This window comes from Cololabis saira, chromosome 4, assembly GCF_033807715.1.
Source record: "Cololabis saira isolate AMF1-May2022 chromosome 4, fColSai1.1, whole genome shotgun sequence".
NCBI lineage: Eukaryota > Metazoa > Chordata > Actinopteri > Beloniformes > Belonidae > Cololabis > Cololabis saira.
In genome coordinates this window covers 27,308,562-27,335,070 of record NC_084590.1, presented here as the reverse complement: position 1 = coordinate 27,335,070, position 26,509 = coordinate 27,308,562, and the positions used below count along the sequence as shown (strand labels likewise).

The 26,509-nt window shown below is 40.1% G+C and overlaps 1 protein-coding gene across 1 annotated transcript; it reads right to left on the bottom strand.

The window, feature by feature from the left end:
* Positions 1–1,701: 1,701 nt before the first annotated feature.
* trarg1a (trafficking regulator of GLUT4 (SLC2A4) 1a) lies at positions 1,702–23,237 on the bottom strand. The gene is made up of 3 exons (XM_061720300.1): positions 22,793–23,237; positions 5,379–5,511; positions 1,702–3,640 (listed from the first exon to the last, which is right to left on the bottom strand). The coding sequence occupies exons 1-3, from the start codon at positions 23,198–23,200 to the stop codon at positions 3,630–3,632; spliced, it is 552 nt and encodes a 183-aa protein (XP_061576284.1). The 5' UTR covers positions 23,201–23,237; the 3' UTR covers positions 1,702–3,629.
* Between the last annotated feature and the right edge of the window lie 3,272 nt (positions 23,238–26,509).

Here is a 26,509-nt window from a genome sequence, read left to right as displayed (position 1 = left end):
GTTGACCTGAAGACCTGCAACGCTCGTCTCTCCAAACATTTATTCTTCTGTTGAACGGCTGCTCTTGTGTTAAAAACTTACGTCTTCAGGAGCGTCACATGTAAATATTTTAGTATTTACAGTTATGATAAATAATGGGCACTCTATTTAAATTTTAAGGCTTTGCAAATCCAAAAAAGTTTAAAAGAAACAAACGACAACCAAAACAGAAGCCCCACACACACATTGGTTATCACGAGCTCTTTAAAGCGAGTAAATAAACATCCTCAGATGGACAACCACCATGTCACACTGGTCTGGTCTTGTGGTTTGTTCAGGTACGACTTGAAGAGGTTTTTATCTGTCCATCTTTGCAAACAAAACAAATCTCTTTTTGTTTTCTCAATGTCTGTGGGCATTTCTCAGTTTTACCTTGTTGTACTTGAATGTTTTTCATTGGTGAATGATGAACTCCAAACTGTAAGATTACAGTTTACAGTCGGTAAGGATTTACAGTCCTTCCCAGATTAATGGACAACAACAGAGATGAGACACACCTGAATGCTCCAGCACAGGAAACTGCCAACACTTCTGCTTTTATAGATGTGATCACACTCTTCTTGAGGATCAATTTAGTAACTCCTGACTGCTGCTCGTAGCCCCTGAAAGCTGCAAGAGTGTACTTCATTTGTTCATACTTCTTCTGCAATTAGGCTTAGTTTTTATCTACTGCACTAGATTGTGGTGATGTTAACATGTTATTGTTAGTCTGAGATTCCCTAAGGAACTTGGAGCTGATTGAAAGAGGATGTTCCTTTTCACACGGCTGGATATATGGAACCAGCTTTTGTGTGTTATTGAAGTGGATCATTCAGGAAGACGCGAGTTCGTCCTCTTCTGTCTGCGTGGGTGAAAAGAGCTGGCTTTAAAAATGGACACCCTGCCAGGAATTGTTTTTTTTCTTTTTCTTATCTCCCCTGCAGTCTACACTCTCTAGCTGCGTGCTCCATGATGGATAGGGTTAGTGGTCTCTGCAGCTGAACTGCGTAGCGAGAGCTGCTGCATGTACAGGGCTTAGATATGATAAAGGCAACAGCTGTGTAATATAGCACCAATCCAATTTACCAGCACTGCAGACTACAGCCATGACATACACCTGCACCCGTCTCTATAAGACTGTCTCAAAAATTGAACGCTACACAAATATATTACTCTCACAAATTGAATATCTTATTCTGTAGCGGTTTGCAGGTCTAGGTCTATTTTATCTCCATTAGTTTGAGTAAGTGGGGAAAACTCATTAGTTATTTTCCAGGTTTCTGTCCTTTTCTGTCTGTTGCTTTGTTCTAAAATGATTTATATGTTGTATATGTATTAATCAAATTCTCCACGATGGAGGATAGAGCTTGATTAACGGACTTACCTATCAAGACTTTTTAAGTCCTTTCAAGACATAACTAAATCACATGCGATTTGCTCAAATAGAATGGCCACTAATTTCATAATGTTTAGTACTTGTTTTTCCGTTATTTGTTTTACTATAAAAATACTTGTTTTGTTTTGCAAACTCATCTGCTAAAGATCAGCATTTTTTTAGTCCTTGTAACTGTGTTGGAACTAATGTGATTAAGTGAGACGAGGGAGTCCCCTAAAGCCATTTCTGGCCATCCTTTAAACCTGGAAGTTACCCTCAAAAGACAAAACACGGACCATGCATGGTAACTTTTATTCCAGACATGCAAAATTTACACCACAGAGATGAAAACTGCCACATACCGAGTACTGGAAAAGAAACGGAAATGACAGGAAGCTTTAATCTGTTTTACTTGCAGAGCAGCGTTTGGCTCGTGGCCACAGATGCAGAAATGAACACCAGAGCAGTAGCCTGCATCAGTAAACATGGGAAATCTTTGGATTTTGCTGCTTTTAGGTATTTGGGTGATATTTCTGTACAGCTGTGACTGAATGATTGCAATAAAAGCACATTTGGAACAAATCAATGTGCTGAACGGTGTTAACAATTGACAGGCTGTTGGTGTAAAGTGAGCACATTAGCTGCTTTGTGTTGCTGGGGCTTCTTTTCATATGAGCCCTTAACATTTGAAACTCAAACTGCACCTTTTTTTTCACTGTATTTTATCCAGATGTCTGATTTCAATTTTGCAATGGAGAAAATTTGAAAGGATGTCCGAACAAAAACAAAGTATTTGACAAATGTGCTTGGAGCATAAGACTGTCAGAAGTCAATACCACAGTTGCGTGTTAATGAAGGTGGAAATAAATGCACTTACAGTAGTTATGAATGCAGAGAATTTGCCATACTTGGGTTTTAAGGAAAGCTTTTTTTTAAAATGTGATTTACTCTTACACAAACTTCTAGACCTGTTCATTTACAAAAATAAGTGCACATTAGCCCGTTTGGCCCGTAGCATGCCTACATGTTGCATATATACGTTTTCATATAAATACATTTCATACCATGACAAGAAGGAAAAGAAAAATCAGTAAAACCATAGATTTTAACAGTCAGTGTATAGCAATGTAAGAATGGTAATGGAAAATGTGCAGAAACCACATAGAAAGGTGGAAAATGTAAAAAGGATTGTAAAGGTATGAGGTGAAGGAACAGAGACTCGGCTAAAGATGGACAGCAGTCACTAAGTTTGGGTTTGTGGTGAACATGACAGCGAGGTTTGGCATGCCTTTCAGTCTCTGCTTGGGCAAAGCGAGGTGAAGAGATCGTGGAGATGTGGAGGGTGTTCAACATTACATCACAGTCCTCATGTGTCCTGCAGTACTTCTCTTAAATGTACACAAATCCATTGTGCAAACCTGTCAGCGCCTCAATATAGAAAACAAATAACAGTCTAAAAGAAGGCAAAACACTGGCGATGTACATTCAGGCATGCAGTTGTTCTCATTTTTTGTTCTTTAGACTGGAAAAATAAAATTATACACAACATAAATTGAGAATTTGTGTCCCCTGCCCCTTTTCGCTGATAATCCAAGTGCTGAAGAAGCAGCCGCCGTAACAGTCTTGACAAACCATGTACCACTTGGCATACAAACATCTTATAAAATGTACTTGTACAATGTATATTTATATCCATATTTCAAATACATTTGTAGCTGTATACGTTTTAAATACGAGAGGTCCAGTAAGGAGTATATGAGGATTATATGCAGCTGTCTGCAGTATTAAGACAAATCCAGAATCGTTTCAAAGGAGCCCCATCGCAAACATAAAAAAGTTCTCTCCACAAACACAATTCTTCCTCTTCATTTTAGGAAGTCCATGTTCCCGAAAGAAACATTTTGGACCCTCCCACTGACTACACGCACACATCTGAATTCACTTTTCCCTCTGTTTGAACCTGAACTGTTTGCATCAGGATATCTTGTCAAGCAAATGTTACTGGATTTTAATGCATGCATCTCTGAATGATATAGATAGATATTTTTTCATTTGTTTACTTGTTGCGACACCATCTCATATTACGTGCCTGCTTTTGATGTCTGAAGTTGATCATGTAACATCAAGTTAGATCATATTTGATTTTTTTTCTTTTGGAATGGTCGTGTTTGTTGCATGTGGGGTTTGCGTTTGACGTCAGATTTTAGTTTTTTTCCCCCCTCTCAGGTCTCCTGGGTCAGTGTGCACCTAAAAATAGGGGAAAAAGAAAAAAAGTGTCAAACGCTCATTGTCATAGGTGCACATTTATAGCTACATTTTTCAGATTTTCAAGTCAAATCAATACACACACACACACACACACACTTGTGCTGCACGGGTTTAAAATGTATAGTATTTATATATATAAAGGACATCTATATAGTTATATGATAGTGTCAAATATCACACACTTAAGGCCAGAATAAGTTGAGCAAAATTTTTATGATTTAAAAACACTCATGATTTGATCAAAGTGTAGAATTTCACCTCTAATTTAGGGACGTTTCACAAACCTGATATTTAGGAATTGATTTAAGAAAGCCACAAAAGAACTTGGACAAAGTGACATAATTGGAAATGTAACCATCATCTTTAAAACTTGATGAAATTCCTTTGCGGTTAATGACTGGAGTCTGACTCCCATGGATTTCATCTAAGTCTGAGTTTAGTTTCCTCCCTGGGGATGCTTTGACAGGCGTTCGCTGCAGCCGCCTTCAGTTGCTGCCCGTCCGTGGGTCTTTCTGCCGTCAGTTTTGTCTTCAGTAACTGAACAGCATGCTCTGTTGGGCTGAGATCAGGCAGCTGACTTGGCATTGAAGAATATTCAATTACTTTGCCTTCAAAAAGTCTTCAGTTGCTTTCTCATTATATTCAGAGTCATTGTCCATCCACACTGTCAAGCACCGTCCAATCACACTGTAAAATCTCTAAGAAAGCTTAAAAAAAAGGGCCTTGTTCAAGAAAATTAGAAAATCATTTAAAAATATTTTTGTAATTTTAAGAATTCTAGTTAAGATTTTTTTCTGACCCCATTGGCAAAGATATTTTTGCTTAAAATAAGACAGTTTTGACTAGATTTATGGAAGTTTGGCTTATTTCCAGAGGAGTTGTTTTTGAAGTGCAGTTTTGTAGCATTTGGCTAAATGTTAACATTCATATGATCCTATACACCTCAGAATTCATCTTGCTACCTTTGTCTTCAATTACTTCATCAATAAATACCAGTGTACGCATTCCGTTGGTTGCCATGCAAGCCCTTACCATACCACTACCTCCACCATGTTTGATGCATGCTCTGGCACACTTGGAGCTTGAGCGGTTCCTTTTTGTATCCATTCTTTTCTCATATCGTTTATTTTTGTTTAGTTTATCTTGGTTTTATCTGTCCAATGAGTCTGATACCAAAACATGGGACTTGTTTTTCCTGGCTCTTCTGTTACTGAATCTTACGGCCAGTGGTTTGTACCTTGTTGTAAACCTTGTGATTTACATTTATGAAGATGCCAACCTTCTCTGCTTTGTTTGTCTTGATGTAACAAAAGAATGGACCCCACCTGAACTTCTTTTTATTTAATTATCCAAATGCTTTTGAGCCCTTGAGAATGAAAACACTTTGCTTAGGGTGGCCGTAATTCCTAGGTGGTAAATACTGTATATTTTCTGAAACCTCTTAAATCAAAGCTAAATGGCTACACTTTGATCACATCTTCATTGTTTTATTTCAAATCCACTGTGGTGGTGTATCAAGGCTAAAATCTTAAAAACTCTTTCTTTTTATTATCTAAAAACCTCTGGATTTGACTGTAAATCACCCTGTTAACAGTAATGCAGTGGTGCTGAGCAGTTGATGTCAAAAGCCCTGTGTGAGTTCAGGGATCCTTGGACACAAAAAGTTAAATTTCATATTGCATAGAAACATTTGTGGTCATTGTTTTTGTTTCTGTACCTGAGAGTTGGACTGAGGTGTAGACTACGATGATGACCACTCCCAGCACCATGGACACGATACTGATCAGACGAGCCAGTCGGCCGAGCCTCCTGGCCCCGTCTATGTCCCCGGCCTGCAGACTGTTTCTGGACTAGAGACATAAAATGGAGCTTTAATAAATAAAACAGCGCTTTCAGGAAGATCTGCATAAATTACAAGAAAGAAAGAGAGTGAGAAGAGCCTGCAGATTCCTTACTCAGTATAAATGTTATCGCCTTCTGCAGTTTTAGATATTTTATGAAAAGACAGGAACACATAGTAGAAGATATAATCATGTTGCAGCTCACAGAAAAACCAGATGACTCAAGACTACCACCGTACTCCTCACACTGAACACAGTGTGTCAAAGCTGGCGCACTAATATAAATCAGTCAATCGCTGCGAGACAGAGATTTATGAAATAAAACTTCCCAGTGAGCCCCGTTTTAGTAAAAGAACCAAAAACTAAGAAAGGTTTCACATTTTCATGATAGACAAGGAAAATGGTTAGAAAAAACAAGGTAAACTTTATCAGGAATACACTTTTGGCCAGATTTACAAAAAACAAACACAAAACTCTGTGAATGTTCCCTTTAAACTACAACAGCTCTCTCTGCATTACACAATAAAATGTTTATTATCATTTGAGAAAAAGCAAATTTGACACTCAGACAGTAGAGTAATGCTGAATGCTCTACTGCTTTGATAGTCCTGTAAGGTGAGAAGCCAACAATAATTTATTCTCGCTGTCGCCGGTGAAATTGTCTATTTCAGACCAGCAGATTGGGATTGATGGGGAGTTGTGACTTGCAGAGCACAGCAGTGAGAAGAAGTTGTATATCATTTTTATGCTGTATGCATTTTGTTTTATGTATGCCGCAGATGCGGAGACAGGATGATTTATGTGCTTGTGTGTGAGACATGATGAATGGGAGTCCTTGATCCTTGCGCAGTGATTTCATGAGGGAGACCCTCACACGCGCAAAACAGATGCTTTACACATGAATCTTGATTACATTTCTTCAACGCTTGTACATCAATGGATTTTCTTAAGAACTACTGGTATTTTCTTAATATAAAACGGTTGCATGACTCAGGATAACTTATTTAATTGTCAATTGAATTTATAGGCTGACATCCAGTATTCACCTAATGGCAGGCCAGTGGTTGAAAAGAACAAAAAATGTCAACAATGTATACATTTTGCATGCAGACAAAAACAATGTGTGCATCTTTTTCTGCCAACTGGATGTTACACGCACACGCACACACACACGCACACACACACACACACACACACACACACACACACACACACACACACACACACACACACACACACACACACACACACACACACACACACACACACACACACACACACACACACACACACACACAACATAAATACACAACATAAATACAATCCCTCCTGATCATCTCCATGTAAATGATCGAAAATGCTGTAAATCTGTTTGTTCATTAGTTGCAGCTAGAGCTCCAGTGGCTCTGATGCTTCTACTGTAAGTGATGCGCCAGCTAATCCTTAACTATGAACTTACAGATTTGACCGTAATTGTTATATTTTTGCAATTCAACTCCCTGTTTTCTGCTCATGTTTCCAAGAGTGAGACGCAAAGTAAAACTGATTTCCTTTTCTGCACATTTTTGTTCGTGGACTCAGTTTCATATTTGGAGAAATTCAGATTTTTATGTGCAGTTACTTTACTATCAAAACTATTTTCTTCTTTGTGTCTATACAGTGGGGCAAAAAAGTATTTAGTCAGGCACCAATTTTGCAAGTTCTCCCACTTAAAAAGATGAGGGAGGCCTGTAATTTTCATCATAGGTACACTTCATCTATGCGAGACAGAATGGGGGGAAATAATCCAGGAAATCACATTATAGGATTTTTACTGAATAAATTGGTAAATTCCTTGGTAAAATAAGTATTTGGTCACCTACAAACAAGCAAGATTTCTGGCTTCCACAGACCTGTAACTTCTTCTTTAAGAGGCTCCTCTGTCCTCCACTCATTACCTGTAATAATGCACCTGTTTTAACTGGTTATCAGTATAAAAGACACCTGTCCACAACCTCAAACAGTCACACTCCAAACTCCACTATGGCCCAGACCAAAGAGCTGTCAAAGGACGTGAGAAACAAAATTGTAGACCTGCACCAGACTGGGAAGACTGAATCTGCAATAGGTAAGCAGCTTGGTGTGAAGAAATCCACTGTGGGAGCAATTATTAGAAAATAGAAGACATACAAGACACTGATAATCTCCCTGGATCTGAGGCTCCACGCAAGATCTCACCCCGTGGGGTAAAAATCCCAGAACCACACGGGGACCTAGTGAATGACCTGCAGAGAGCTGGGACCAAAGTAACAAAGGTACCATCAGTAACTCACTACGCTGCCAGGGACTCAGATCCTGCAGAGCCAGACGTTCCCCCTGCTTAAGCCAGTACATGTCCAGGCCCATCTGAAGTTTGCTAGAGAACATTTGGATGATGCAGAAGAGGATTGGGAGAATATTATATGGTCAGATTGAAACCAAAATAGAACTTTTTAGTAGAAACACAACTTGTTGTGTTTAGAGGAGAAAGAAAGCTGAGTTGCATCCAAAGAACACCAAACCTACTGTGAAGCATGGGGGTGGAAATATCATGCTTTGGGCATGTTTTTCTGCAAAGGGACCAGGACGACTGATCCATGTAAGAGAAAGAATGAATGGGGCCATGTATCGTGAGATTTTGAGGGAAAATCTCCTTCCATCAGCAAGGGCATTGAAGATGAAAAGTGGCTGGGTCTTTCAGCAGGTCAATGATCCCAAACACATCACCTGGGCAACAAAGGAGTGGCTTCGTAAGAAACATTTCAAGGTCCTGGAGTGGCCTAGCCAGTCTCCAGATCTCAACCCCATAGAAAATCTTTGGAGGGAGTTGAAAGTCCGTGTTGCCCAGCGACAGCCCCAAAACATCACTGCTCTAGAGGAGATCTGCATGGAGGAACGGACCAAAATACCAGAAACACTGTGTGAAAACTTACAGAAAACGTTTGACCTCTGTCATTGCCAACAAAGGGTAAATAAAAAAGTATTGAGATGAACTTTTGTTATTGACCAAATACTTATTTTCCACTATAATTTGCAAATACATTCTTTAGCAATCAGAAAATGTGATTTTATGGATTTTCTTTTTTACTTTTGTCTCTCATAGTTGAGATATACTTATGATGCAAATTACAGACCTCTCTTATCTTTTTAAGTGGTAGAACTTGCACAACTGGTGTCTGACAAAATAATTTTTTGCCCCACTGTAATGTTTTATATAAAAATGGCTAAGTCAGGGGAGTGTGTGCATCTGTTTACAGTTAAAATGGGACTGGAAATGAGAATTGTGACTGTGACAACACTGCAAAAACTTAAAATCTTAACAAGAATATTTGTCTTATTTCTAGTTAAAATGTCTCATATTTAGTAAAAAAAAATCTCATTAAACTTAAAGGAGCTTGAGGCCGGATTGTGGCAAGATTTATGAAAAAAATCCGTATACATTTTAAGTTTTCTAGTAATAATGTCAGATGAAGCGTTCCAAACCCAAAAGAATGAGCCCTCTAGTGTATCTCTCCTTTGCCTTGAACAGGCTGTGTGCTGCAAAATGTGCTGCAATTCGGTCCCGAATTTCCCGCGCTGGGCTGCGGATGTGACGTCACATGACGCCGCATGTGCGTTCTCCCCGTTCTCCCCAGCCCCCCAGTCTCGCACTCAGCAGGCACGCCGATTTTTTCCAGTGGCCAGCCGCGGTACTGCAACAGAAAATCCCATGGGGCCCAGAAAGCTTTTTTCCCATAGACCGCAATAGTAAAAGAGAAGCCTCTAAAACTGTTCACAGGACACCTCCAGCTGTAATCACCGGCAATTACTAATCTTTGTATTCTATATTTTTAATTCATGGACTTTATATCTGTCAAAAATGTTTTATAACGGCCAGAAAAGTCAAAGAAAAGTCTCTTTCTGGGCGTGACGTCACGGCTGACGTCACAGCAGTGTCCGTGCATTCCACGGATGTATTATCTTAATATATATTATGTAATTATATTATATTAATACATTAATCATATGTGATGATATACATGTAATAATATACATGAATTAATATATTATATTAATACATATTATATTAATATTCGCGTCATTGCCCCGGGGCATGATGGGAGGCCCCAGAGCATCATGGGAGGTGACTCAACTGCGCATGCTCTATGGGCCCGTGTACCAGGAAGTAAACCAGGAAGTCCGAGATTTTTTCGGCACATGCGCTGGCTGAGCAGAATGCATTGAAATGAATGGGCGGCCATTTTTGGCACAGTATCCAGTTATATAATACATCCATGGTTCTCCCGTGCCGGCTTCACTGTTGGCTGCAGTACCCCCAACGGCCGTCGTGGTGAAGGGTGGCGCTAGAGAGTCTCATTTCTTAAAAGGAGCCTCAAGCTCCTTTAAAACAAGAGTCATTACCAGAAAGATAACTTGTTATTTGACAATTTTCACCTGTTTCAAGTAAATTTTCACTTGAAATAAGTAGAAAAATCTGCCAGTGGAACAAGATTTTTTTGATAGATAAATCTTGTCCCACTGGCAGATTTTTCTTATTTCAAGTGAAAATTTACTTGAAACAGGTGAAAATTGTCAAATAGGTTTTCTGGTAATTACTCTTGTTTTAAGTGTAATGAGATTTTTTTTGACTAAAAAAATGAGACATTTTAACTAGAAATAAGACAAATATTATGGTTAAGATTTTGAGTTTTTGCAGTGAAGTGCAGCATCTGCAGGGACTGCTGCAGATCCAGTGATGACATCATAAGACATAATGGCAAAATACAATTACATTTTGATTACCCTACATTAATGTACCACATACACTCATTTATATATAACATTTTCACTATTAAGTGTATCTAAAAATCAGAATATGCAAATTGACTCATTTGAGAAGCTTGAGCTAAGAAATATTTCACATTTATGTACAGTAACCGTCTGAGTTTGGTCCAAAACTTAGCTGACTTTTTTTTTTCATTGACTAATCAAATTATCAACTATTCACATCAGCTTTTTGCAAACGAGATTAAAATATACCAACACGAGTAGCGAAGATGAGCACAAATCTTACGCATAGTTAAGTGAGTACCCATTAACCTTAAAACATCTGGGTATGGACTGATGGGAGCTGCGTTTCCTTCAGCTCTAAACAGCAATTAAAAAGTTAGAATAATGTAATACAAAGCAATACAGGACACTAGTGGGTTAAAAGCAATTTTGAATGTGGCTGTAAATGCTATAAGAATGTCTTAAGAGACACTTCTAATATTATTCACCTCTACATTCAAACCAGTAAATGGAGGTAAGGCTCATGGCTTGCCAGGTTGTACACTACTTTATTTTAGGGTTTAATGAAAGCTTTCTGTGCAGCTGAATGTCTTCTGAATGTGAATGTCTAAAACTCTTTTCACTAAAGCAGGAAGCTGACCTTTTCCTATCCTTCATATTGAATTACATGGCATATATATATATATATATATATATATATATATATATATATATATATATATATATTGCACTTCTCGCCCTATTTTTCTACTTACAAAAGAAAGTTTTACACAAAAATATGGACGGTTTGTCCTTTTTGCTTCACTCCACTCTGAGACTATGAAGTATCAGATAAAATGACACTGCAGAGTGAAACGGAAACAAAGAAAGAGCTCTCCCAGTATCCTGCTTTATCACCTGATAGTTACTTCATCCTTGTGCTTTAAAGGCCTCGCTGTCTCCAGGTGTCCTCTAGCAGTGAGACCCCGGTGATCGCTGCTCCACTGACCCCGGTGTTGCTGGGGCTGGAGTTACTTTTCAGTTTAGTTTCATAATAATGTGTGTATAACTTAATTTATATTCATTGAAGAAGGTTTTTTTATGTGAATAATCTTAATTTCAACATTTCAATAAGTAACATGGACAAATGATCCTAACAATGAGCTGAACAGTCAGAATTACATCGTTTTAATGGTAGAGACAGTTATTTTCTAAGTTTAATAGAAATCCAACAATTTCACTGGAGCATCATACAATTTAATATATCGAAAGCTGTTGCGATGTCTGATCCAAATGTATAATGACAGCAAAATTTGAGTGTTTTTTTTTCTCCATTAATTTTTCGCTAACACACACGCAGAAAACGCTCCAGTGTCTCACCTCCAGGACTGTAATGTGAAGCTATGCACCGGAGCCCGTATTGATCTGGACTCACATCGCTGAGGAGAGCAGAATCAGCACCTTAAATCAATGCAAGTCTCTTTCAGAAAACATGCCTATTTGGCCTGATTAGAGCAAAAATATTGAAAAAAGGAGTGAGTTTTAATGAGATGGTAAAAAAAAATTCCATCAAAGGGGGAGAAGAAAATGAGCTGTCAAGTCTGTGTCAGCACTTATAGTTGATACACTCGGTCTTTGTTTTAATGTCTACAAGAGATGTGTGTGTTATGATGTGTGTGTGTTTTTGTGACCTCATTAGGACCTTGTTCGTTTAAATTACTGACAAAGTTGGGGCCGGTAGTCCTTGTGAGCACCAAGCGCAGTCCTAATGAATCTAAGGTCCTGGTCAGGTTAAAACTGTTGGGATGAGGTTACGGTCAGGGTTGGGTACAAACTGGTAATGGTTGAGGTTAAGGCTGTACAACACGAATAACTGTGTGAACCTGTGTGTGTATGTGTGTGTGTGTGAGCGTACAAGTTGAAGGGAAACAGCCTTTCCCTGACTGATTAATGCCTTTATTGATTTGAGTAAGAGTACTCCTGGTCATATTTGTGGACGGATTGTGAAATTCTACCCTCAAAACATCCTGACTGTTCAATGTGTTTACACACAAGCCATTTCATTTGAATTTCTTTATCCGCTTCATCCTGTCATGGGGTTGAGAGATGGGGGGAAACTGGAGGCTATCCCAGCCGTCATCGGGTGAAATGCGGGGTAAGCATGCATTTTGGACTATGGGAGGCCTGCGAACCCGTGCAGGCACACCAAGTACACGGCCCCTGACACACCACAGGCATGCAGCACATACTCTGTCTTTGTCTTCATGTGTTCAGCTCCGCAGAGGCTGGCACAGCAGTAAGTGCTCTTTTTCCTCTCTCCTGTCATTAATTATAGAAAGCCGGCAGCAGCATGGTAGAAAAGAGCAATGTACAACAACAAGCCATTTTGGCTATTGTGACTAAAAAGAAAAAAAAAAAGGAAATGGCTCCACATTCCTTTTCTTTACATAAATGTTCACCTTAATTTATTTATGTACTTTTTCTTACTTTTGTTCCTACAGGCACTCAAGGTTGAGAAAATCTCTCATTTGGTTTTTGGATTACAAGGCTTTTTGTTGCTCTTTTTGTCCATCCATCTATGCATTTTCTATACCCATTTCTCCCAGTCCAGGGTCATGGGGAAGGGCTGGAGCATATCCCAGCAGTCATTGGGTGAGATATTGAGTGAGATGCGGGTTGACCTCATCTGTGTGGCCCCAGTCGATCACAGGGCCACACAGAAGACACAGAACCGTGCAGAACCATAACACTATAACCCCTCTTGCGAGACTTTTAGATTCCCCCTTTCTTTTTTCTTTTTTTTTACACATTGTCCGTTTAAATCTCAAACCTTCCAGATAATCAACTGTGTCATAACGATGGCAGCACTTTTCTAATTCGTGGAACTATAAAATGCTTTGTAGCTGCTCCTGTAGCAAATATCATTTATATCTTAATTGAAAACACAGTTTAAATAAGCTACAGTACTTGAGTGCTGTCAACACAAAACACAAGGCTGTAATGGTATTATGTTTTATTCCATTAGTGCAGCAGTGGACCACTGTCAGTCAGGCTTATTTAGACAGTCCAGGGTCAAGTTTCACACTTTAGTTGATAGCACAGAATACTATTATGAAGATTAGCGGAGCATGCTATTAGGAGTAATGTATTTGTCAAAACTAAATGAGATTATCGCTGAGTACTTTTATAGAGTGTGGGTTGTTTGGTGTGGTATTCTGAATGTGGCCTGTAACTAAATAAGTACCATACAGAAAGGAGAGAGAAACACTGATCAGTAGGTCCTTGGTAGTATGTGACACAAAAACAAATTATGTGAATGAATTATAAAAAACAACAACTTTTTAGCGAAGCAAAAGCAAAACTCCGAATTCGCAATAAAGGTTTCTGTTGAAGGGTGTGTTTCTTCATCTGAGTGTAACTCCTGGGTCGCTTCTCAGTACGCAATCATGTGCACGCTTGTGTTACCGTGAAATTTCATCATCTGCAGCCAAAGTACTGTTCCAATTGCAAGAATGCGTCTGAGCAAGAACAGAAAAAATAACCGGATGTGTCCTCGCTCTGCCCATTTTATCAAGAATACGTCCAGTGGAGGCTTGTGGAGACCATAGACTACATTAAACGATGGATGAAGCATTTGCTCACTTGACCCATTGGTTTCTGAAGACCGGTTTTGAAACCGGTTTTCTTCCTACAGTGCACAGACAAGTTGCTCAGCAAGCTGATGGAAACATGCTCACCGCATGTCAATCAAAGTTAGCTTTCCCCCCAGCTCCTTCAGCCGAAACCGGCCGAAATATCTGCAGAGCTGCCGTCAGACATTTCCAGCAGGATGTAACGTTTAACATGTTGACTCGACTGCAAAATCAAAAATGACCTTTGCATTTAGCCAAGGCTGGGTTAATACAAACGTGTCGTTCCTTCACTAAGCTCGGTAGGACATACCTGTTAACTTTTGGATTTAAAAATAAGAGAAGTTTTCCGCCAGTCATCCCACCAGCCCAACCAAGGTCCAGTAGAAGTTACATTTTAAGACAGGTTTGCAATTTAAAAAGAAAACTCCCGCACACCTTCTTCTCACCGTACTAGTGTTTTATTGGGCCAACGTTTCGGTTATAGACCTTTCTCAAGGCATCAAAATGCAGAGCGCATCCAAATGCCTTGAGAAAGGTCTATGACCGAAACGTTGGCCCAATAAAACACTAGTACGGTGAGAAGAAGATGTGCGGGAGTTTTTTTTTTTAATTGGCTGCAGCTTTCCTCCTCCGACGCACCTTTCTGCATATCCGGTGTGCTAAAAGGTTTTCTACTTAAGACAGGTATACAAGAAATCTAAAATAACTACCTATCAACCACTTACAAACTACAGTACAATTCGGTTCTCAGAATGTGATAGGCCTACCTTTGTTGACACGGAAATGCTGTGGACACTCCTATGTATGTAATTCCTATAATAGAGCCTAAATGAAAACACAAAAGGGAATTAAAGCCCATTATTAAATTCAAATATTTTCAGTTTATATACACATTGATTGTCTGCAAGTGAAACATTTACATTTTCTTTTAATTTGTCATTTTCACCCATGTGGCTCTCTGACATTCACTGACTGATTATACAGATGCATGTTTCTGTGCCTCTAGCCTGCGCTGGGGCTTGGTTGATTTTTCCTGCTGGCGGACATCGTTTTTTTTTCCGTAAGAGACACTAAAATCACAGTTACAAATCTTTCAGAACGTGTAACTTTGTCTCATCCTGCTCCTCTTTAGGAAAGAAAATTCGCTATCCCATTTTTCGAGATATTTGTACGCAGTCTTCGCTTTTTTGGCAGAAATGCCTTCTCTCTCGTTACACCCATTCATCTTTCTGATTTGTTTCCGTTGCCAAGCAAGCTGCAGCTCGGGCAGTCCCGGATTCAAAATCTCGGGTCTGGGAGGAGTTTGGTGAGACCATGCAGGAGAACTATCGATTGGCCACAAATAAATTCTGGCAAACCTTCTGGCGTTTACAGTACGGGTGGGGAGCTGTCGACCTCGACTGGGGACATCGTCAGACGGTGGAAGGAATACTTCCAAGATCTCCTCAATCCGACTGAAATGCCTTTCATTGAGGAAGCAGAGAGTGGGGACACTGGGGCGTGCTCATCCATCACCCAAGCCGAGGTCACTGAGGTAGTTCGTAAGCTCCTCAGTGGCACCGGGGTGGATGAGATTCGCCCTGAGCACCTCAAGTATCTGGATGTCGTAGGGCTGTCTTGGTTGACAGGCCTCTGCGACATTGCATGGAGTGGCAAACCGGGGTGGTGGTCCCTCTGTTTAAAAAGGGGGACCGGAGAGTGTGTTCCAACTATAGGGGATTACACTTCTCAGCCTCCCCGGGAACGTCTACGCCAGGGTACTGGAGAGGAGATTACGGCCGATAGTTGAACCTCGGATTCAGGAGGAACAATGCGGTTTTCGTCCTCTGTATGACCAGAGTAGAAGCTTGGTTCGCATTGCTGGCAGCAAGTCAGACTTGTTCCCAGTGCATGTTGAACTCCGGCAGGGCTGCCCTTTGTCACCGGTTCTGTTCATAATTTTTATGGAGAGGATTTCTGTCCAGGATTGCATAGCCAGGGACCGGAGGGGATCCAGTTTGGGAACCACACGATTTCATCTCTACTCAGGCTAACACGTGTCTATATATATATAGATATAAGTGTTAGCCTGGTAGCTCAGATGTGACGTTATCAAGTACACGTACGCTGCTGTTCCAATAGCAGAAAGAGAGTAATGCGTTCTTGCATCCTCCAAAGTAAGTTCTCCTAACTTATTCTTGACAAGTATGGACTTGAGAAATGGCTCTAGTTCTCTCTCCGTATCTCCACAATTCTCTATATCTAATCCTGTGAAAACTAAAACAAAGAAAAATAAATATTTTGACCTCAAAGACGATGGATGAGAACGTTTTTAGTTTTGGACGAATTATTGCAACTGCTGCTACGGCTGTTGCGAAAATAGTCAACGGAAGAAGGCAGCAAAGCCCTTACTGTGTGTGAGTAACGTATAAATTATGATTAAGTAGTGTTATATCACAACTAAATTGTATAAATAAGGCCAAGAGCAGCTGTAAACTAGATTTTGATTACTTTAGGCTGACCAACTATGTCACATGCAATGCTGACGGAGACTTGCAAATGCAAATAAACCTTGTGAAAGCATAGAAAGGTTTATGTGATATTTGGCAGTTTTTTCAAATTATAGGCCTTTCCTTTGCTGGCTTTCTTTGTGATATTTAGGTTTTGTGAAAAAACAGGGGTTATAGAAACATGACTTGTAATTCTGAATTTAAGCTGATATCGGGTATAATCTGAATTGTGCTCACCATGTTAGGTATCTTAGCAGGCAAGCGTTTATTATTAAGTAAACGCTTTCCCATGGTATCTTCATTAGAAAGTTGTTTATATTTTACCTTTCTTAGTTTTGAGCAAATAAAAAGAAAGACGCATAGATCATCCAATAATTATCAGGGCTGCAACCCAAACATGCACATATCAGGATATCTGTATATTAGGTGGATGTCCAAGTTTCAGTTTTGTCATCCTGACATTTGTCCTTTTTTTTCCTCTATGCTTTTTTTCTGACTTCTAACTGTGCCGCAACACATCACATCCCCTTGTACACACCAACTGGGACTCTAATGAGACTGTTAGTTTCACACAGATTCAGTTTTTTATTTCTGTGTGATGATGATTAAAAATGACAATATTCAATAGCTTCCTATTAAAATATCCTATAACCAGTTAGGTTTCCTCTGTAGGACTCAACAACTATAGTAAAAAGTGCTCTCCCACATCGTCAGCAGTATTTGACTGTGAATAAGAAGTCATTTACCCACACACCCATATACACACACAAGCGGTCCTCCCACCAGTGCACCAATGCGAGTCCATATTTTACCGGCAAATCTGCCGAGCGTGCGCTAACGCTTCTGCAGTTTGGGCATTCCCATTACTGGGATAGGCTAGTCTGGGCTGTAAAACCTACTACCCCTGCCTCTCCAATCTCCATAATTGAATGCACATCTTCTGTGTTTGCCAGCTGCAAGCCTTCCACACCAAAGCATCTTTCAGAGATCTGTGGTGGCAGCCAGCTGGACGTTTGCTTTTAGGAAGTCCTGCTGCTGGAAAGGATGATAAATGATAACAGATGTACATCCTTAGTAATGCGCAGTCTACTGGTATACGCTGATACAATTACAGTTAAACATTTCAGTTAAATGAGCTTGCAACAGATGTGGGTTTATTACAGTTATTCTTGCTCTTATTTAATGATGAAATCTTGTTGTTAGATGTTAATGGTAACGCTATTTCTTTTACACTCTTTATTCACTCTGTCTTCCTGACGAGACAGCACAAGTGCTCGGATTCATATGTGTTGTTTATGTTACGTTGACCGACATTTTATGGTATAAGGGCTAAGTTATGATCATCTTAAAAGGACATAATGAAAAACTAAATGTAATTTCTTCTACCTGCAGTTAGGCACAGGCAGCTTATATAGCATTGTTTTAATATTCTCGGAGACTAGAGGACAGTGGGATATTTTATGTAGCCTAATATGAAGAGCACTAAGGGCGCAACGGATCAAAAAACGAATGGATCGGATCGTTTCTCGGATCAGTTCCTTTTTCGGATCAGCAAAAGAAAAGAAAAAAAAGATGAGACAAATAAACATAAGTTTTGTCTTTTCGTTCATTAACACTTTTAAATAATTAAATTTAAATATATAAAATCAACTTAAAGTGCACTAGGCGTAATATCTTGTATTTAACATAATTAATGAAAAACAACTTAAAGTGAAACATATGAAGGGAAGTCATATTCCTTGAAACATGGATAGTGAAATAGAGCTTATGTCCACATTATCAAAGAAGAAAGAAAGAAAGAAAGAAAGAAAGAAAGAAAGAAAGAAAGAAAGAAAGAAAGAAAGAAAGAAAGAAAGAAAGAAAGAAAGAAAGAAAGAAAGAAAGAAAGAAAGAAAGAAAGAAAGAAAGAAAGAAAGAAAGAAAGAAAGCAAAGCATGCCGTAGCTATTCATTTCAAATTATTTTTCAAAAAGACAAGGATGTCTACATCGTCTGGGGAGAGTGTGGGCCTCTTTGCAGTCACCATGTCCCCTGTCTGCACCTCTAAACACACTGATAGCGTTTGTGATGGCTTTAGCCCGGCCGGATTGTAACAAGGGGCTGCATAAACCCCACGGTGATATGAGGTTGTTGAGCAGCCTTCATTTTCACTCCTGTCAGTGAAACACCGGGGTGATGTTGCTTCAAACGCGTGGCCATGCTTGACGTGTTTCCACTGTCATATGGACTTTCTTGTGCCACAGTGCCTACACACGGTCACGGTTTCATCCACTAACCTCTTTCCTTCATCATTATATCTGACAGAGAAGCCAAGATGCTCCCATACAGGGGATTTAAATGACGTGGGGCGTTCAAGCCCCTCTGTTCCTCCACTCGCCATGACCACTCTGTGTGTGGACTGAACATGCACACAACTTTCTTTTTTTTTTTTTTACATAACGCAATCCTTGAATCACATCTTTGTGATAACCAAAGATATTGATTTGAACGGATCAATGATGATCGGTTGCACCACTAAAGGGCACTGTTGCTTATTTTTACACCCAATTTACTAGTTTCTGATCAATGTAAGCACAATATTCACTCCCGTTAAGCTCTAATGCAGTTCTGAGAACTACTGGAGGTTATTATTAGGGTCTGATGTAGCCCATTTAAATATTCAACTGAATTCACCCTTTTATTTGATGATAAACAAGAGTTTACACTGTTTTCAGTCAGTGGGCATCACATCAGATGCTGAAAGCACAGATTCACATACTTTTGCCATTCTCTTGTTTCATCATTTTCTGAAAAAACAAACTAAACAAGCGAAGCAAAGATGATTTTATAAAATACTGCACCATTTCACCCCCTGACAAGGATCCTCATTTTATTAAATATTCTTTCTTTTTCTGCTTTTGCCATGATTTCCTGGAGTCTAGATTATCCGCCCCCTCAATAATAGCATTATGGCGTTCCTCCGTTCAGCTCTCCAGAAGTATCTATTACACTTGGGCGGTGATAGTGTTAGCACTTAGTGATGCTCTTGCACTCTAAAGCTAGATTTGTGGTATCAACCACATTACTTTTCATTCATTTGTTCAGTGCAAATGTTCTGTTTTCCTGTTCCGACTCACTTGCACTTATCTGACATCACTGTTGAATCTGATTCACTTCTTTCCCATCAAGTGATAGGAACTGCTTTATGGCCATTTGCTGTCTCTCTCACACCCATCTGCCCTTGTAGCAAATGATGTTTTGATCTTCTTAGGGAGGTGCGTATCCCCTTTCTATACCCCCAGGAAAGAGAGGATGTTGATCGCTGCCACAGAGCTGGCCAACTGCTGCAATCTGCCCTCTGCAAAGAAACTAAATTGACTTCTCTCGCCTTCTATCGAGTTAGTGGCCAGCTCCAGTTTCTCCCTCCTTCACTTTTCTTTCTTCTGTCCTCTGTCAAAGCTTCTTCCTCTCAATGCCATTACCAGACAGCTGACTTGTGAATGTCAGGGGGTCCATGATGATGGCTCTGGGAAGTATGGGCTGATTTGTGGATAATGCCTGATATTCCTTGTGGTGTGTCGTACCCATGGGATGGATATTATATAACTAATGCTTCTACTGCATTTCTTTTAGTGTCTCTGAGGATCTGAGTTTGGCTTCTGTACTGTGTGAGAAGTCAAATGTAGAAACTACCCTGGCTTTCTTGGTGAATAGACAAAATATATGTATTGGTCAAACTTTACCACCCAGCCAACATTCACATGTGGGCCCCTAGACTTAAAAAAGGGGGCTGCAAATTGAGTCCCGTGTGGGTTTGCCCATGTACAGTAGCTCGTTTTTAGGTGGGGCTCCACTGGTTAATCACTTCGCTGGCAAGCAACTTAATGGGATTCTCGCAATTCCCTTTTTTTATCCCATGCCTATTAAGCCTTCTTATATCCCTTACAGACCCCAAATATTCGGCACATATAGCCTATAGCCACACCATTTAGGGCTATGATACTGAAATCCTTTAGAGCCCATCCCATTTGTTCGTTTCAAGCTCACTCTTTACCCAGATAGTCAACTCTTGACCCTGATGGAGCCCACATGGACATGCTTGGCTGGGGGCATGAGGGGTAGCAATGGTGGAATCAAAACCTTTCCAAGTGGTTTTGTAGCATTTCAGACTTGATGAAAATAGACTATTCTTTTTGGAGTCCTCGGGGAAAAAAAAACGTTTTTTGTACTATTGTCAAATTTCACAACATACCAAAGAACCCTGTTCTTGTGACGAAAATAGGACCTCGACAGATTTGGTAAATATGTAACTGATCAAAAACCCTGACAAAGTTCATCTTTAATTTCTAATCATCGGGGTTCTATTTCATATAAATGTATAATAGTGGATTACTTCGTCAATAAATGAATTAGCAGGTCCATACATTTTATTTCAAGTATGTTATTGGTTTCTCCTTATCTGATTTTAGCACGGTACTTTCAAAAGCCTCTTTACTGCTATTATAGGATGAATAGGAAATTATGACCAAATTGCTAATATGTGTACTAATGTGAGTGAAAAGGCACATCCTGCTTCATCAAAGTTTATAGGTTTATCTGATTCTCGCCAACTTGTCTGAGACCTTCTCCAAACTTCACAGCAGCTGAATTAAATGTTGTACCCGTGAAGCTCTCAAAGACTTCATTACTAGCTCCATCATATTTGCTGCAGACTGCTGAACGCTGCAAAGTGCATACTCAGGTACATGTGCAGCAATTTGAATGTGGATCTTACACATTGGCTATGTGCCTTGCAACAGAAATTTGTGTCACTACAGAGCACTTCATGGGACAAGGTGCCGCTACCTATCAGTGACAGCAAACTAAGCATCTGGAGCCGCCTGGTATGGTGTCGGTGTCTTAGCTGCATCTTGTATCAGCATTTCGAGCATCCTGAAACTTTCTGTGAGAGGACAAGTATCAGCACCTCTGGAAGCAGAGCATCCAGCAGCTGATCTGAGTAAAGCCTCAGCAACACAAGTTTGATGAGTCTCATGTATATCTGGATGTATCAGAATCTCACATTATTTGCTGCTCTTGTTTGTTCATATTGCATTAAATCAAGCATCCTTCAGTTTTGTGCTCTCAGTCAAGAAGGCAGTTTTAAGATGACATCAAGAACTCTGTTATTTGGATATGATACGTGCAATAACAATAACGTGCAATGTGCAATACCATATGTGCAATATCCACCTGTCTACCTGACACACATTTTACCTGCTTATTTGCACTATTTCTTTTTTTTTTTCAATGTATACTGTTCATATTTTGTAATTATATATATCTTTTACTTTTTACTTTTTTTTACCCCTCCCCTGCATGTGTGTTTGAAATGGACTGCTGCCAACAAAGTGAGTTTCCCCACTGAGGGAGAAAATAAAGGATTATCTTATTTTATCTTGATTTCATAAATTTATAATTAGTTGCTTCTGAAAATTTTAGAGGAAAAAGGTAATCAATGAAAACTAAAAAACAAATACAATGTTATGATATATTTGATAATATGGTCATTCTTATCTACTTAGGAGTAATATTTCCTTCTTCATCGGTGTAATCGGAGGTAGAGCTGGGCGATATATCGAGATTTTAATATATATCGATATATTTTCAAACGCGATATCGTACGAGATAATATCGTTTATATCGATTATTACATTTTTTTTTTTTTTTTACGATTTTGATATAGCTTATTTTGTGACAAATTGACTTGAATGTTTTATTTGAGATTTGCACAAACGTTTTGTTATTTGCACAACTGTCAACCTCAGTGGAAAAGTCTGCCTATTACTGTCTACATTGTATTAATTGCACAGTGTATTTTAATTTAATTGTTATCCAGGAAAGGGATATTTGTTTTATTTTATTCAAGAAGCATTTTTATTCTATATATGCAGGCAGTTTATTTTTATTTCATTTGTTTTATACATTTTGATATTGTGCAGACCTCTGTTAATAAAGGTACCTGTGTGACATTTGGCACGAGGCTTTGTATTAAAACTGACTGTTTTTTTAAGGGTTTGCCTCAGAAAAAAATGAAGCTAACAGAGATGCTATGCTATAATGCTTTGGGGGAAACCCCAATTATGGCACAGAAAAAATATCGATATATATCGACGCCATTCAGCTAGAAAATATCAAGATATGACTTTTGGTCCATATCGCCCAGCCCTGAGGTAAACATGAATTCTGTTGGATGATAAATAATAATGAGACTTTTGGGACTTCAAAAATACCATGATTCCCACAGTTTTACTCAGAAGCTGCTTTACAAGATCAGCATATATTTATTGATTGATAATCAATTAACCATGCATGTGCTGCTTTCATTTTTGGTAGTTTTGGTGAACTAAAGGCTGATTTGGGGCTTTAAAGGTAAGTGACTCACCATGATGGAGTAGACCAGCGCCACGATGCTGACGGGCCACACGGGGCAAAAGCAGGAGAGGATGACCAGGATGAGGTAGTCCCGGGGCTTGGGGCTCTCCGGCACGGCGGCGTTCCCGGTGGAGGAGCGGCTCAGGCTGACCCGGGACGGGGACAGCGGCGCGGCCGCGGCCAGCTGCCCCGCGGAGCCCGACCTCAGCGCGATGCCGTGCCCGTTCTGGTCGGCCTCGGGACCCCCGTCCCCGCCCGTGTGCACGGAGAACGAGGTGGACATCTTCATCCCGTCCCTGCCGGGCTCCGTGGTCACCGCCAGGAGTTTCTCCGTCTCCTGGAAGTCCGCGGGCTGCGCGCCTCCTCCGCCCTCACCCAAGTTGGACTTCTGGAAGTCTGCGTCCGTGTTGATGGCCATGTTTGACTGTCACTTATATATATATGTATTTATAAATATATATTTAAAAAAAAGTCAGGTTAGGATAAGTATTACTGAAGCTTAAATCTGTTCATAAGACACGCGGCTTCGGCTTCCCAGCAAGAGTTGCAAGGTTTCTGTCTTTTTGCGCTCAAATCAAATCAACTTTGAACACAGTAAACCTAAGAAAACTGGTCTTTGCTTGTGGTAGAATAGATCAATGAGACTGAAAGGCGGCGTGCTCTTCAAGCAGATGTGGTGCATAAATACCCAGAAACAGGTGAAATGAAATCAGATGTGTGCGCCGTTATCCCCCCAGATAACACTCATCCTCTTCAATCACTTTCCCTCTCTTTCCTTCACATCCGCCGCTTGAGTCATTTCCAAAGAGACTCAGAAAAGCTCTCTCTGTTTCTGATACATCCAGACAGCCGCTTTCATCTATTCCAGTCCCCCCGCTGTCCTATAAGTGTGCCTATTCAATTAAAATGTGGTTTAAGGATTTTCTTTTCTTGTAAAGAGAAAGAGGGGTGGGTAGACGCGCCTCTCTCACAGCAGATCCCTAATGAGCCCTCTCCCCTGCTCTCCCCCCGCTGCTTCCAGGCTGCAGAGGCAGATACTCTGCTCAACTTGGGACCACCATCAAGCCACATCATTCATACAGATCACTTCCGGTATGTCCCGACAAAATAAGAGCTTCATTTTCTTTGGAATTTGTTTGACGGTTATCTTAAAGGGGACCTATTATGGCATGTAATATCTATTTTAAACAGGCCTGAATGTCTTAAAAAAATCTTTTGATTGTTTTTTCTAAACAAATTAGAAATTCAGCCTCTAAACCATGTCTTTATCATCCAATTCTCTAACCTCATTATCTATGTGGGATTCTGAGTGGGCGGGGCTATGATAATGAGGCACTGTGCTGATTGGCTGCCTGAATGACGCGTAGCAGGGGAAGGAAAAAATGGCAGAAGCTGCGGCCGGCTGAGTTACCGTTTCCTAACTGCATGCGATGCGAGCGAGCGTCAGCGACAAAATCAATTCCATTGCTTTATTTTCTATTGGACTGTCCTAACTGGCCGCGGCGTGCTGCGCAGCATGACGCAGCGCTATGTTTTGAGCTGAACATTTGTTGGACGCCTTGCTTCTATTTCCTTCCCGTCGCTCGCGTTGAAAGCCGGTTGAAAGCGCTGTAGGAAACAGTCATGGATGAGGAACGGCTGATCCAGTTAGTTGAAATGAGAAGTTATCTCTATGATACCTCATTTCACTACAAAAACCTCAATAAAGTGGCAGCTGCTGGAGATGGACAGAGAGCGTCCGATGTCACGCAGTGCAACGCGATAGTCGGACACTTGCATGCAGTTAGGACACGGTGTTTAGTTGTGGGCGTGGTTTGCATTTTAGTTACATAACGAAAATCAGCAGAATCTGAACAGCTCGTAGAAGCCACATCAGACTGGATGGTTCATCCGGGCGGCTGTACAGACACTGCAGAATTTGGTTGCTTTCCTTCTTCTCTGAGTTGGCAGGCTGAGGGGAGACCACTTTATATATGTTAAAGCAAGAAAAAACATGTTTTTCATAATAGGTCCCCTTTAAACTAAGAGAAAAGGAGCAATTCAGATTCATTTGCAGAGGTTGTATTGGATTAGAAATGTGTTTGTTGCCATTTAAGTATTTATCTGCACAGTGAGTAGTCAGTGTTATTAAAATAATCTATAGACGACCGTGAGGCAAACAAGATCAGGGCTATGCCAAATGTCAGTTTTAAGCTTATTTACATTGTCACTTCTTTAGTAGTAGGCAAAAGTACTCCTTTTGCACTTTTGACAAAGTTTCAAAACCCATCTGCATGTGTTTAATACACCCCTGTCCAGGTGAATTGGGAAAGTTTTCTTTAAGAAAATAATCTTTAAAAAAAAAGTCATTGCAGCAAAACTATTAATAAAGATAGGAAATATCAATATAATATGTGACAGTGTAGACTCTATATACATAATAATCTTTAAATTAGGTCAGTAGTTACCAACCTCACAATGTAAATATCATCCATAAGTGTCCATTTGTACAAAAATATCCATGGCACTGACCCCGTATAGTAGATACATACAAATGTACAAGTGTAATCACAGTAAAGTTGAATCTTATATGGTGTCGTACATAGTCTTACAGATAAAGTATTTTATTTTGAATTCAAGATTGTCACACTTCCGCTAAGAAACTTTTATTTTCCTGCCAACTTGACCCATTTTGGAGCAGGGCCGTATATCCCTCCATCCATCGACTATAATTCCTCCTCCCTCTTCTTCCTCCTCTTCCCAACATCAGCACCACTGGTGTATGGAGGGAAGCCAGTGGCGGATTGTGCTGCTATGCAGTATTTACTCCCATTCAGTGGTTCAGCAATGGTGCAACTGGCACAGTCTCACACAATAAATCTTTGTTTTGGTGTTGTTTTTCCCCTCCCCTAATAACACCGAGGAAATGTAGATCTGTGAGTTTTTAAAACATGCGTTATTGATTGTGAAAAGAAGATTTCCTTGGTGTAAACCATGCGTGATCTCCTGGCACCAATGCAGGACTTCACTCCGCTGATTCATTCTTGTGTCTGTCAAGACGGTGCGGGGAGAATTACATAAAGAGGGTTCATGTGAGCCTGAATGAATAATCGTGATCTGCTTTTGTTTTAGTTGATCAGCTGCCATTGATTTCCCCTCCCATCAGATGATGGTGCATCAGCCTTATTTCCCAGGGTGACTGCTGGACTCCTCTGTATGCCTGATTTATGGTTCCGCGTTAAATCGACGGCGTATCCTACGCCGTAGGCTCTGCGTTGGTGTAACGCGGAACCATAAATCCGCCTTAACCCGTGGTAGTGATTGTGGGGGAGGAAGCCATGCACGCATCGATGGAAGGGGATTCCCTGAATGAAACGGACTTCTCAATGTGATGTCATCATAAAATAAATGTCAGTGCAGAAGTATATCATTTGCGGTTAGTACACTTCATTGTCTTTGTCCGCGGTTATTTCCTGAACCCAAAAAGGATTCAACTATTTTATGTTGCTCAATACTCTTCTTTGCATTAAGCTCGTGAAGCACATCAGTAAAGATGTGCAAAGCACAGAGGGAGGAAGTCGAACAGAAGCCATTACATTTAACGAGTCTCCATCTCCCTTTGAGGATGTAAATGTTGCTGAGTCTCATGATAATCTTTCCAAAAAGGGCCCTAGTTGGCAGTTTTACTTGTAGTCAGAACTCCACCTTGTGGAAAGGTAATGAATGTGCAGGACTTTGAGAGGGTGTT